The sequence below is a fragment of the Phyllobates terribilis genome, unplaced genomic scaffold (assembly GCF_046119375.1).
Source record: "Phyllobates terribilis strain yellow unplaced genomic scaffold, ASM4611937v1 Scaffold_11__3_contigs__length_659146591, whole genome shotgun sequence".
NCBI lineage: Eukaryota > Metazoa > Chordata > Amphibia > Anura > Dendrobatidae > Phyllobates > Phyllobates terribilis.
In genome coordinates, this window is record NW_027362771.1 from 321,683,129 (window position 1) to 321,697,209 (window position 14,081).

Consider the following 14,081-nt stretch of genomic DNA (forward strand, 5'->3'; position numbering starts at 1 on the left):
TGATGGACTTAGGTCTACGTTCAACCTTAGAAACTATGACTCCTCCATACACTGAACATTCAGCTTCTCAGCTTGTTCACGTGTTCAATGGGGAAAGCCAAGGACACTGCTCCTCTGGCAGCTTATCTTACAGAAAACAAAAAGCATTGAGTGACTAAATACAAATTACCTGTCCCTTATCTTCCCAAATGACATCTTGATTGATCTCGACAATCCCATTAATATTGGTGGATCCAGCTGACTTTAATGTGTAAAGAGGCCTTAACTCACCTTCCCCGAGTCCAGCACTCACTCTCAATCATAAAGTCTGGGGATAACATTAATAATATGGATGTCTTAACCACAGAGCATGAAAAAGACAACAAGAACTAATTATTTAGTAAAAAGCAACCGATGGCAACTCCAAGCCACAAACGTTGCGCCATAAGGCTATGGGCAATATGGTCTGGGATGGGGGTCTGCGGAGCTGGCCACCCATCCAAAAATGGAAAGGCTATAAGGCCAAGCAAGAAGCTGGAGACGTAATAAATCCAGCAGCTCTGAGACCACTCCCTGTGTGGTGGGCTTCAGTATGGCAGCTGTCTGCAGTCAAGCACATAACTTCTGACTACACAAGAGTGCAATCACGGCAGGCCGCAAAATCCAACATTGTGAATCTGCAGCAAAACGCAAGTGGGATTACCGCTGCAAAATTGTGGTGGATTTGTTGCAGATTTACAAAATGTGAAAATATTTAGAATATATGTTACAGATTTTATTGTAACCCATAGGAATACACGGTGCATATTTCCATAGTGGATTTTTCCACCTGGAAAACGACACCACATGAGAATCCACCCTTATCCTGGGCCAAGTGCCCAATGTCACGGCCTCGATTTCATCACATCCCACCATATTATTGGAATCTGGATCCTGCGCTGACTCAGTAGTCAGGTCTGATACGGGGCGGCCGGCGGCAATCACAATTTGCTTATGCAGAATTTGTAACCTTGAGGAAACAGGCTTTCCATTTCAGGAATATCGATGCCTGACAAGCACATATATAAGGATGTGAAGCCGCGGCTTGTAGGAAGCGAGGATCACACACAGTAGACAGCAGCAGATATACTGAATAAGTGAGGAAAAGTCTGCAGGATTATTATACACAAGTGTCAATCACAAGGTGCACAAAGAGGAGCTCAGGTCACACACGTGCACTAACGCCTGGGGAAACACGTCCGACCATAGGAGCAAATCACATCTCACCCTCTGGGCACGAAAGAGAGTGCACCCAAAGATTTGGGCGCTAATCAGACAAGAGCGTTACCTGGGACTTGAGTATACAGTGAGAGGAATGCACACAGATAAATGCCGCTCAGCCCCCATAGGAAGGTATTCCGGACCTGCCGTTGCTCCCCCATGTCCGCGGAAATACCGGATTCCTGCAGCTGTCTGGATGAGTCACAACGTGGACGGTCCGCTGATGCGCAGTAAGGGCTGCCAATCGCCCTATCTAACACGCATGCGCGTCTCACGTTTCTACGTTCAAAAAGCTGCTGCGTAATTTGATAGGCGAGTTTGGAGAGATTTTGGGATTGTCCGTGATTTGGTCTAGTGCGCAGGCGCGACTCTTCGGCTGCGTGTGTGCAGGGGGAAGTGATTGTAGCTGGTATTAGGCTAAGTGTTTTTCCTGCAGTAACACGAGGAATAGACGTGATTGTGTGAGGCTGTATTCACACATCATGACAGCACACAGACCCATACTGTTTTATTAATCCATACACACGTCCATTTTAAAAATGGATGCATTTTTGTTGATTAGACTAGAGTATTAAAGGGGTTGTCCACTTCTTGGGCAACCCCTTCTCAATCTCTCTGTTTCCCTCTTATAAATAATAATAACACCTATGCTCATGTCAGGTGTCGGCACCATTTCAGCAGTGTTTTGGCACTCTCGCCAGGGGCTTGCGTGACATTGTTATGTCATGCGATCCGTGAGGTCAATCAGCACTGGATTCACTCTCTCCACCTTCGGAGGAAGTGAGAGAGCAGCAGGTCTCACTCAAGATGCAAGTGCGACAATACTAGAACAGTGCCGGCACCGGAGGGGAGTATAAGGGCAGGGACACACAGCCGTATAACTCATGCGATAATCGCATCGCACTGAACGGACTGGCCGACACCTCTCCTGACCTGAGCCTGAGAGCATGATGGATTTCTATGCAGCTGTCAAGCTCAGATCAGGAGAGGTGCCGGCCAGTATGAGGTTTACCATGCGATCCTCGGACAAGAAAAACGGCAGTGTGTCCCTGTCCTAAATGTTATTATTTTACAATGGAGAAACATGGATTGAGAAGGGGTTGTCTGAGAGGTGGACAACCCCTTTTAAAGTTTAGGGATCTGTATAAAACAGATAACACACTTAAAGGGAATCTGTCACCCCCTGGGAGATATCAGAAAAGTAAATCTATACTGATCTGTATGGCCCATAGTAGAGGTCTGATTGCAGAGAAATCAGTTTTTATAAACTCTGTTGTGCACAGGCTTGGCGTCCTGGGGACACCAAGAAATCCCTGCCTATCTGTTTATTATTTATTTATTTTACTCACTTATATAGCACCATTAATTCCACAGCGCTTTACAGACATTATCGGCACTGTCCCCATTAGGGCTCACAATCTACATTCCCTATCAGTATGTCTTTGGAGTGTGGGAGGAAACCGGAGGAAACCCACGCAAACACGGGGAGAACATACAAACTCCTTGCAGATGTTGTCCTTGGTGGGATTTGAACCCAGGACCCCAGCACTGCAAGGCTGCAATGCTAACCACTGAGGAATCGTGCTGCCCATATTATTCCCCTAAATCCCCACCTATGTGCTTATTATTCCCCGAAATGCCCGCCTATATGCTTAGTTACCACATTCCCCCCCTCCCATGCACATCACAGGGTCCTGTGACGTGCACTGTTCTCCCTCTTCTGCCGGGCATGCGCAAAGCGCCGCTCACATAGAGTGCGTTTTGCTTCCTTCCGGCCCCGAATCTCCGTGCACTACGCTGCAGGTTTCTATTGCGCAGGCACTGTCGCTTCCCGGCACCTGCGCAATAGAACCCTGCAGCGCAGTGCATGGAGAGACAGGGCCGGGAGGAAGCAAAGTGCCCTCTATGTGAGCGTCGCTTTGCGCATGCCTGGCACAAGAGGGGGAACAGTGCACGTCACAGGACCCTGTGACATGCAAGGGAGGGGGGAATATGGTAACTAAGCATATAGGCGAGGATTTTGGGGAATAATAAGCACACAGGCAGGAATTTCTTGGCGTTCCCCGGACACCAAGCCTGTGCACAACGGAGTTTATAAAAACTGATTTCTCTGCAATCAAACCTCTACTATGGGCCATACAGGTATGTATAGATTTACTTTTCTATAACCTATGTGCCCATAGTGCAGGTCTGATAACTTCAAAGTGGTGACAGATTCCCATTAAGACCGACTTTTTAGGGCTCATTCAGATGAGCGTATTAAAAGTACTTGTGCTGTCTTTATGCAAAACTGATAGCAACGGTGTTAAGAGGGCGGTTGCAAACAACTTTATTAAAATGGAACGCAACCGACTCCAGGGTCCACGATGCAGCCTGGTGGACTGCTGCCAAACACTTCCCAGGTGGAAAGGGAAACAATCAACTTAAATGATAACCCCTCCGTGTTAACAACACACAGTAATGGTATAGCGGTACGCTCAATCTCCGTTAACTGCACGGAAGATGAGCGTCCGGAGACGCACCTATTAACTAATTAATCCCTCTGTGTTAAAGCACAGGGAATGGGTATAACGGTTCACACAATCTCCAAGAACCGCAGGGAGACGTGTGACCGGGGGAGAAGCAGTAGCCCTGTCTGCGATACAGGCGCTACGCAGTAGGAGTTGGCGCTAGTGTGCAGGTGTGACTACGCCGACAGGTACACGTGCCTCCAGCCGGCGTGCTACCGGACTGAAGGGAGCTACACCACGTGGAAGACAGGCGATAGCCGTGAATAGGACGTCTGCAGGCTGCTCGGGGTGTTAGGCAACCCCTTTGGCAGAGCCAGACTGCTAGATGAAGCTGCCTGCCTACTTTCACTAAGCCTGCCTGCAGAAACTAAATGGACCCAGTCATCCACACACAGCAACACATGCTCAATGATCCAAGCGTGCCACCATGTTTGTGGGCGGGCCTTTTAAAGACTAAGCCCTGCCCACCAACGTACCATTGGTGACGCCACCCGTGGACCAATCATGCGGTGCCAGGTCACCGGGTCAGGTGGGTGCTAAACCACCTATCATGATCCGCCAGGTCACGGCCATGCTCAGTGCGGCGAATCCTGGACTTAGACTCCACAAGCCCTGTCTCCCTCTGCAACCTAAGCTTAACATTGCTAGGTACAAATGCCTGGGAGACAATCTGTACGGCTCGTGGAGCAGCTAGGCGTTGGGGCTGATGATGATGCTGAGCAGCATCAGCCCTGGCTGAACCAAAATGGGAGACCACAGAAGGTCCTGGACCCATTTCAAATCCAGCACCAGACTGACGCCTAACAAATGAGGCAGCACACTGACCAACGCAGGTTAATGTGGGAGTTCACATGAAGGTGTCTATACACTGACCAATGGTTTGCATGTACAGGATCTTAGCATGTGCTACTTTACCTCATATTTCAGTGTCTCCCATTCACACACCACCTCCTCCTCATCTTGCTCCCTGTCGGTGTTCCCCCAAGGTTCAGTTCTAGGACCCCTGCTCTTCTCCAGCTACACCTTTGGCCTGGGACAGCTCATAGGGGCTTACAGTATCACCTCTATGCTGACAACACACATATCTACCTCTTTGGACCGGATATCTCCTCCCTACTAACCAAAATCCCACACTGTCTGTCCGCTATTTCATCTTTCTTCTCTGCTAGATTCCTAAAACTTAATATGGATAAAACTGAAATCATCATCTTTCCCCCATCTCGCTCAACACCCCCATCTGACCTATCCATCAAAGTTGGCTGTCCACTCTTCCCAGTCCCGCAAGCTCTCTGCCTCGGGGTAACCCTTACCTCTGATCTCTCCTTCAAACCTCAAATCCAAGCCCTTTCCACTTACTGCCGACTCCAGCTCAAAAATATTTCCCGGATCCGCATATTCCTCAACTATGAATCTGCAAAAACCCTAGTGCACGCCCTCATCATCTCTCGCTTCGACTACTGCAACCTCCTACTCTGTGTCCTCCCTTCTAACACTCTCGCACCCCTCCAATCTATCCTAAACTCTGCTGCCCGACTAATCCACCTGTCCCCCCGCTATTCCCCGGCTTCTCCCCTCTGTCAATCCCTTCACTGTCTCCCCATTGCCCAGAGACTCCAGTTCAAAACCCTAACCATGGTATGTAAAGCCATCCACAACCTGTCTCCTCCTTACATCTGTGACCTAGTCTCCCGGTACTTACCAGCACACAACCTCCGATCTTCACAAGATCTCCTTCTCTACTCCCCTCTTATCTCCTCTTCCCACAATCGCATACAAGATTTCTCCCATGCATCCGCCCTTCTCTGGAACTCTCTACCCCACCATTTCTGTCTCTTGCCTACTGTTGAAACCTTTAAAAGGAACCTGAAGACCCACCCCTTCGGACAAGCCTACAACCTGCAGTAACCCTCGCTCCACCATGCCACTGCACCACTAGGTCTACCCTCACCTACTGTATCCTCACCCATCCCTTGTAGATTGTGAGCCCTCGCGGGCAGGGTCCTCGCTCCTCCTGTACCGGTCGCTGACTCATTTTTGTTCAAATTATTGTACTTGTTGTTTGCTATGTATACCCCTTTTAAAATGTAAAGCACCATGGAATTAATGGCGCTATAATAATAAATAATAATAATATTTTATATCAGACTCGTCCATTATAAGTCAATGGGTGTGCAAAAAAAAATGATCGAAAATTGATTAGCATCCGCATATGATGCGCTTTTCACTCACCTATTGCAATTATTACCATAGAAAACTGTATTTGGGTTTATATTTATTAAATTATTGATGTAAAAAATGGGAATGTGGACAGCACACAGATGACTATATGGATGAAAAACACAATTTTACTGTACATATGCTCATCATACCCTGGACTAACTTCAGTGTTTTAACCGTGTTTCATCCGTTTTTCACTGATCCATTGTTAAGAGTCAATGTCAATACTTAAAAACAGATGAAAAAAAAAGGACACAAATGGAGGCAGTATGGATGGCACAAGAGGCACATTTTAGTCCAGGCTTAGATAAGTCTATGAAAATTGGAAGATTTTCATCCTTATTGTTATTCGTATGTCAGTTTTTTAAATCCGTATGGTACCTATGGGATATATGAAGCTGTTAGCTCAGGTCAGGGGTCTCTGCAGTCGGGACAGATCATTGAATCAGAGCAGAGTCAGTGTTTTGCAAACATTTGAAAGCGGCCTTACAAAACCTGATCGGTGATTTTAAATAACGGCCAATTGGCCATATAAAAGCTGATCGGTCTTTGATTAATGGCCTGTTTATAGACAAGCTGACCAGAATTCTATACACTCAGCACAATCGTTAATGTAATCGTTCTCTATGCATACAATATCGTGTTATCGGCAGCACATCACCTGTTAACACAAGGCGATGTGCTGCTGATTATGAAGAATGAAAATCTATGCACCCGATAAAAGAGCATTTTGTTCGTTTGTCGGTTGATTGCTAACCTGCTTAAACAGGCAAATAGTCACTAAATAGCATTTACTGCACTCATTTCCCTATTATCTCCCCATATAGATGGGTCTTAATGGTCCGTCAATGCACCTTAATGAGTGCTGATCGACTAAATACAAGTAATTCATGACTCCTTTATCAGTCGGTGCATAGGCCAATGAACAATGGAAAGAACGCCAGCAAATACTGTCCCCAAACAGTATCATGTTATCAGCAGTGCGTCCTCTGATTACACGGGTGATCTGCTGCCGATGATGATTTTTACGCTGTGTGATCAGCGGCATAACAACACAGGCAAATAACAAGCATTTATGCAAACGCTAGATCGCCAAATATCTTCTTGTGTATATGCACACAAGGATACTCAGCATTCAGATTTTCCAGATTTTTTGTTGTATCTTTTTGTAGCTCTTGCGCAGTTGATGCATTTTTTTTCATTAGAGCATGTTGGACTATAAATTTTGTAAAAGAAAAAATCGGAAATTAACTGCAAGAAAAGTGACACAGTTGAATACAGCTAAGTTCAAGCAAGTGTAAAACAAGCACATTTTTGTATCTGTATTACAGGCACAAGCCCAGACCTAACCGTAAGGTGTGCTTAGTGAAGCGCTGGTGTGAGTTAGCACGAAATAATGACAGACAAACGAGGGTTCAGGGTAAATGTATATACAGCTCAGCTTCACATTATGTTACTAATACAGAAACCAAGACTTGGTAGTTACTTCTCCTTTAAGAGATAAATCACTAGACCATTCTCTATAAGGCCATGTTTACACGTTCAGTATTTGGTGAGTTTTTTACATCAGTTCTTCTAAGCCAAAACCAGGAGTAGGTGATAAATACAGAAGTGGTGACGTGTTTCTATTATACTTCTGCTCTGGTTTTGTGTGCACGTGGCCTTACCCTTTTTAATTTTGTGATTTGCAGGTGTTTTCCTATGGTTCTTGGCAACAATCTTTTCTGGCATTTCTCTGTCGGTATTTCCTTCCTTCATGCATCAAATCGGTGGAGAGACTCCTTTTCCTCCATACCAGGCCTTACTTTAGGACTTACAGTTAGGTCCATATATATTTGGACAGAGACAACATTTTTCTAATTTTGGTTCTAGACATTACCACAATGAATTTTAAACAAAACAATTCAGATGGAGTTGAAGTTCAGACTTTCAGCTTTCATTTGAGGGTATCCACATTAAAATTGGATGAAGGGTTTAGGAGTTTCAGCTCCTTAACATGTGCCACCCTGTTTTTAAAGGGACCAAAGGTAATGGGACAATTGACTCCAAGGCTATTTCATGGACAGGTGTGGGCCATCCCTTCGTTATGTCATTCTCAATTAAGCAGATAAAAGGCCTGGAGTTGATTTGAGGTGTGGTGCTTGCATTTGGAAGGTTTTGCTGTGAAGTAAACATGCGGTCAAAGGAGCTCTCCATGCAGGTGAAACAAGCCATCCTTAAGCTGCAAAAACAGAAAAAAACCATCCGAGAAATTGCTACAATATTAGGAGTGGCAAAATCTACAGTTTGGTACATCCTGAGAAAGAAAGAAAGCACTGGTGAACTCATCAATGCAAAAAGACCTGGGCACCCACGGAAGACAACAGTGGTGGATGATCGCAGAATAATCTCCATGGTACAGAGAAACCCCTTCACAACAGCCAACCAAGTGAACAACACTCTCCAGGAGGTAGGCGTATCAATATCCAAATCTACCATAAAGAGAAGACTGCATGAAAGTAAATACAGAGGGTTCACTGCACGGTGCAAGCCACTCATAAGCATCAAGAATAAAAAGGCTAGACTGGACTTTGCTAAAAAACATCTAAAAAGCCAGCACAGTTCTGGAAGAACATTTTTTGGACAGATGAAACCAAGATCAACCTCTACCAGAATGATGGAAAGAGAAAAGTATGGCGAAGGCGTGGTACAGCTCATGATCCAAAGCATACCACATCATCTGTAAAACACGGCGGAGGCAGTGTGATGGCTTGGGCATGCATGGCTGCCAGTGGCACTGGGTCACTAGTGTTTATTGATGATGTGACACAGGACAGAAGCAGCCGAATGAATTCTGATGTATTCAGAGCCATACTGTGTGCTCAGATCCAGCCAAATGCAGCCAAACTGATTGGTTGTCGTTTCATACTACAGATGGACAATGACCCAAAACATAAAGCCAAAGCAACTCAGGAGTTTATTAAAGCAAAGAAGCGTAATATTCTTGAATGGCCAAGTCAGTCACCTGATCTCAACCCAATTGAGCATGCATTTCACTTGTTAAAGACTAAACTTCAGACAGAAAGGCCCACAAACAAACAGCAACTGAAAACCACTGCAGTGAAGGCCTGGCAGAGCATCAAAAAGGAGGAAACACAGCGTCTGGTGATGTCCATGAGTTCAAGACTTCAGGCAGTCATTGCCAACAAAGGGTTTTCAACCAAGTACTAGAAATGAACATTTTATTTACAACTATTTAATCTGTCCAATTACTTTTGGTCCCTTTAAAAACAGAGTGGCACATGTTAACCCCTTAATAACATCTGACGTACTAATACGCGTCTGTGCCCTGGGACTTAAGAGCCAGACCAGTATTAGTACGTCATCGAGATCGCGCGCGCACACAGGCTGTGCGGGCGCGATCGCCGCCGGGTGTCAGCTGATTGTCACAGCTGACACCCGGTACTATGTGCAGGGAGCGGTCCTGCACCGCTCCCAGCACATTAACCCCTGCGATGCTGCGATCGAAGTCGATCGCAGCATTGCGGGGGCAAGGGGAGGTGATCTCAGATACTCACCTCCTCTTCCGGCTTCCAGCGCTGTCTGCAAAGGCTTCCCGGGTGTTGCCATGACGACCCGATGTCGTCATGACAACATCCGGGTCACCAGACAGCAGGAAGATTGTTTGGACATGCGCAGTGCATCTCCAAACAATCTTCTCACTGTGCAGCGCTGATAGCCTGTATGACATAGGGATGGTGCTGCATTCCTGTGCCATGCAGGCGATCAGAGAAAAAAAAGTGAAAGTCCCATAGTGGGACAAAGTAATAAAGTATAAAACCACCCAGAAAGTGAAAAAAAAAAAAATAAATAAAATTGCAAAAATATAAAAAAAAATAAAATAAAATAATCCACCAAAAATAAAAATATAATGTACCCATCAATAAATATTATTATATAAAAAAAACAAAAAAACAATAAAAGTACACATATTTGGTATCGCCGCGTCTGGAACAACCTGACCTATAAAACTGTCCCACTAGTTAACCCCTTCAGTGAACACGGTAAAAAAAAAAAAAAGAAAACGAAGCAAAAAACAATGCTTTATCACCATACCGCCAAATAAAAAATGGAATAACACGCGATCAAAAAGACGAATATAAATAAAAATGGTACCGCTGAAAACATCATCTTGTCCCGCAAAAAAACAAGCTGACATACAGCTCCATCAGCCGAAAAATAAAAAAGTTATAGCTCTCAGAATAAAGCTATGCTAAAAATATTTTTTTCTATAAAATTGCTTTTATTATGTAAAAGTGCAAAACAAAGAAAAACGATATAAATGTGGTACCGCTGTAAACGCACTGACCCGAAGAATAAAGCTGCCTTATCACTTTTACCACACGCGGAACAGAATAAAAAAAAAACAAAACAATTCCTGAATTGTTGGTTTTTGTTTATTCTGCCTCCCAAAAATCGGAATAGAAAGCGATCAAAAAATGTCACGTGCCTGAAAATGGCACCAATAACAACGTCAACTCATCCCGCAAAAAACGAGCCGTCACATGACTGTCTGACAAAATCTGGAAAAATTATAGCTCTCAAAATATGGCGATGCAAAAACTAGATTTTACAAAAAATGCGTCTTTTTGTGTGTGACAGCTGTCAGTCATAAAAACCCCATATGATTCTGGTATTGCTGTAATCACACCGACCCGAAGAATAAAGTCGTCTAATCACTTATACCGCACGAGGAACAGCGTCAAAAATAAACTCTTGGGTTAGGATTGGGCTAGGGTTAGGGCTGGGTTTGGGGTTAGGGTTGTGCTAGGGTTAGGGTTGTGCTAGGGTTAGGGTTGTGCTACTGTTAGGGTTGTGCTACGTTTAGGGTTGTGCTACGGTTAGGGCTGGAGTTGGGGTTAGGGTTGGGGTTAGGGTTGTGATGGGGTTGGGATTTTTTTCAAAAGTAAGAAAAAAGATGACGATATGGCGACTAGTGTTGAGCGCAAGTGCTCGCTACTTGAGTTTGCATCGGGTGCTCCGGTATGCATTGAGTATCGTGGGTATTTGAGTGACATGCTCGAGTCTCTGCCCCATATGCTTCGCGGCCAAAAAAACTTTACGGGGATTGCCTGCCATGCACGAGCGATCCCCGCATGTTTTTTTTTGGGTGTCTAATAACCGTGAAACATGCGGAGCAGGGACTCGAGCATGTCACTCGAGCACACGCTGTACATGGTGCATACCTGAGTACCCGATGCAAACTCAAGTAGCGAGCACTTGCGCTCAAGACTAATGACAACTTATTCAATATGATGACCTAATGTAAACAAATTCTGTGTCGTACCTCTGGGTTCAAAATGTTCACTATACACCTTAATAAAATCCTTGAGGGGTATAGTTTCCAAAATGGGGTCACTTGTGGGGGAGCTCCACTGTTTAGGCACATCACGGGCTCTCCAAACGCGACATGGTGTCCGCTAACGAATTGAATGGAAAATCGGCTCAAATTGTTAGCGGACGCCATGTTGCGTTTGGAGAGCTACTGCGTGCACAAACATTGGAGCTCCCCCACAAGTGACCCCATTTTGGAAACTAGACCCCCCAAGGCACCTATCTAGATGCATAGTGAGCACTTGGAACCCCCAGGTGCTTCACAAATTGATTCGTAAAAATGAAAAAGTGAAAAAAAAACACTTTTTCATATTTATGAATCAATTTGTGAAACACCTGGGGGTTCCAAGTGCTCACTATGCATCTAGATAGGTGCCTTGGGGGGTCTAGTTTCCAAAATGGGGTCACTTGTGGGGGAGCTCCAATGTTTGGGCACACAGGGACTCTCCAAATGCAACATGGTATCCGCTAACAAATTGTCGGCTCAAATTGTTAGCGGACATCATGTTGCGTTTGGAGAGCCCCTGTGTGCCCAAACATTGGAGCTCCCCCACAAGTGACCCCATTTTGGAAACTAGACCCCCCAAGGCACCTATCTAGATTCATAGTGAGCCCTTGGAACCCCCAGGTGTTTCACAAATTGATTCATAAATATGAAAAAGTGTTTTTTTTTCACTTTTTCATTTTTACGAATCAATTTGTGAAGCACCTGGGGGTTCCAAGTGCTCACTATGCATCTAGATAGGTGCCTTGGGGTGTCTAGTTTCTAAAATGGGGTCACTTGTGGGGGAACTCCAAAGTTTGGGCACACAGGGGCTCTCCAAACTCGACATGGTGTCCGCTAGCAAATTGAATGGAAAATCGGCTCAAATTGTTAGCGGACGCCATGTTGCGTTTGGAGAGCTAACCACCCTCAGGGCTTAAGGGGTTAAAGAGCTAAACCCTTCATCCAATTTTAATGTGGATACCCTCAAATGAAAGCTGAAAGTCAGAACTTCAACTGCATCTGAATTGTTTTGTTTAAAATTCATTGTGGTAATGTCTAGAACCAAAATTAGAAAAATGTTGTCTCTGTCCAAATATATATGGACCTTACTGTATGCCACGGGCCCACTATTAGTATTTGGTCAGTATTTTTTCTCAGGAGTGGGAGCCAAAACCAGGTGAGGAACAATCAGATAAAAGGAATAATAGAAACAAGTCACCAATTCTGTATTGATCACCCACTCCTGGTTTTGGCTTACAAATGCTGAGGAAAAATACTGACCAAATTCTGATAGTGGGGCCATAACCTTATGGGAAGAACGTACTCAACATTTATACTCAACCGGCCAATCTTCATGGTGAGCAACTCTCCAGTGGACTCCTCACCATCAGCCTGCTGCTTCTTTTTCTGCTCTCCCAGGACCATCTCCACCTTTCCAGCAGTAGCCAACTACCTCCCACTGTCAACGTCACTTCATCTCTGACCCTTAGTTTTCATCATCCTTATGGTTCTGCTTTTGGTGAGGCGCAGAGCACAGTGTATTTGCAAAGGTTGGTTTCAGCCACACCTTACAGGTTTACTAACCCAAACTAACAGCATCATAGTAATACATTGGTCTGAAGGCTAGAGTTGGTGTGGATCGATTTGCGGGACTCCAGTCCATGCGCCAGGTCAGTATTCTTTGCCCATTGGATGGTGGGCTCTTACCTTCCGGAATCTCCGATGCAGCTCTTAACTAAATGGGCTGGAGCCACAATATCATTGTGGTGTGATGCACAGATGAAGTTGCGCCAGCCCAACTAATCAAAAAACGCGTGTGGATCCTGAAAGGTAAGAGATTTGCGAGCCTCCCATTCAGCGGCCAGAGACTACTGACCTGGACTGGAGTCCTGCAAATTCATCTGCGCAACTCTACTGAGGGCTCATACACAGAAATCTATGAGGTTGTGGTGTAGATTTTCTTATTCCTCTGATTTCTTTAAGTTCAAAGCATTTTTTTTAAATTGTGGTATCTTTATTGTACAACTCATTACAGAAGTATTCTCCCCTAGGAGCAATGATATCTACACAATACAATCACCATATGGCGGCACACGCTAGACAACAAAAAAATCATCAAGAATACCAAACTACTGTACAGTGAAAATTCAGCCACGATATGACAACAACACTTGAATAAACCCTAAAAGAATGGAAATCAAAGGCCCCAATTCATCAAAGCGATTACTCCAGAATTCCGCCATAAATCGTTTTGAAAAGTAGCAGAATTTTTTGCACAACGCACAGTTGAGCAAAATGTTGCAACTTTTGGCATTTTCAAGATCAGTTTCGCCAAAATATGCAGAGCTGGGGTGAAATGAGGATTTGAGGTCACAGCCCGTCTAATTCATGACAAGCTGTGGTGTAACTTATGCCTGAAATTTTACTTCAGTCCTTGACTGGAGTAAGATTTCTGGTGAGGCGGATTCCACTTGTCAGTCGTGCCTGATTCATAAAGAGGTATGCGTCTCTTAAAGAGGTTGTCCACTACTTTTACATTGATGGCCTATACTTAGGATAGGTCATCAATGTCTGATCGGCCGGGGTCCAACATCCGGCACCCCAGCCGATCAGCTGTTATCAGTGGCCGGCAGAGCTGGCCGTCTACTTGTAGTGGCCGGGGCTTGGTTCTACACATCCACCTCCTATCGATTTGAATAGGAGGCGGATGTGCAGTACCAAGCCCGGGGCACTACAAGTAGATGGCCAGCTCCGCA

At 45.0% G+C, this 14,081-nt stretch overlaps 1 protein-coding gene across 1 annotated transcript in view; it reads right to left on the bottom strand.

The window, feature by feature from the left end:
• Positions 1-1,536, bottom strand: part of LMF2 (lipase maturation factor 2) — a 33,401-nt gene extending 31,865 nt beyond the window's left edge. The window contains exon 1 of the mRNA XM_073652594.1: positions 1,307-1,536. Coding sequence (XP_073508695.1) covers positions 1,307-1,400 — 94 coding nt within the window. The 5' untranslated portion in view covers positions 1,401-1,536. The remainder of the gene's footprint in view (positions 1-1,306) is intronic.
• Between the last annotated feature and the right edge of the window lie 12,545 nt (positions 1,537-14,081).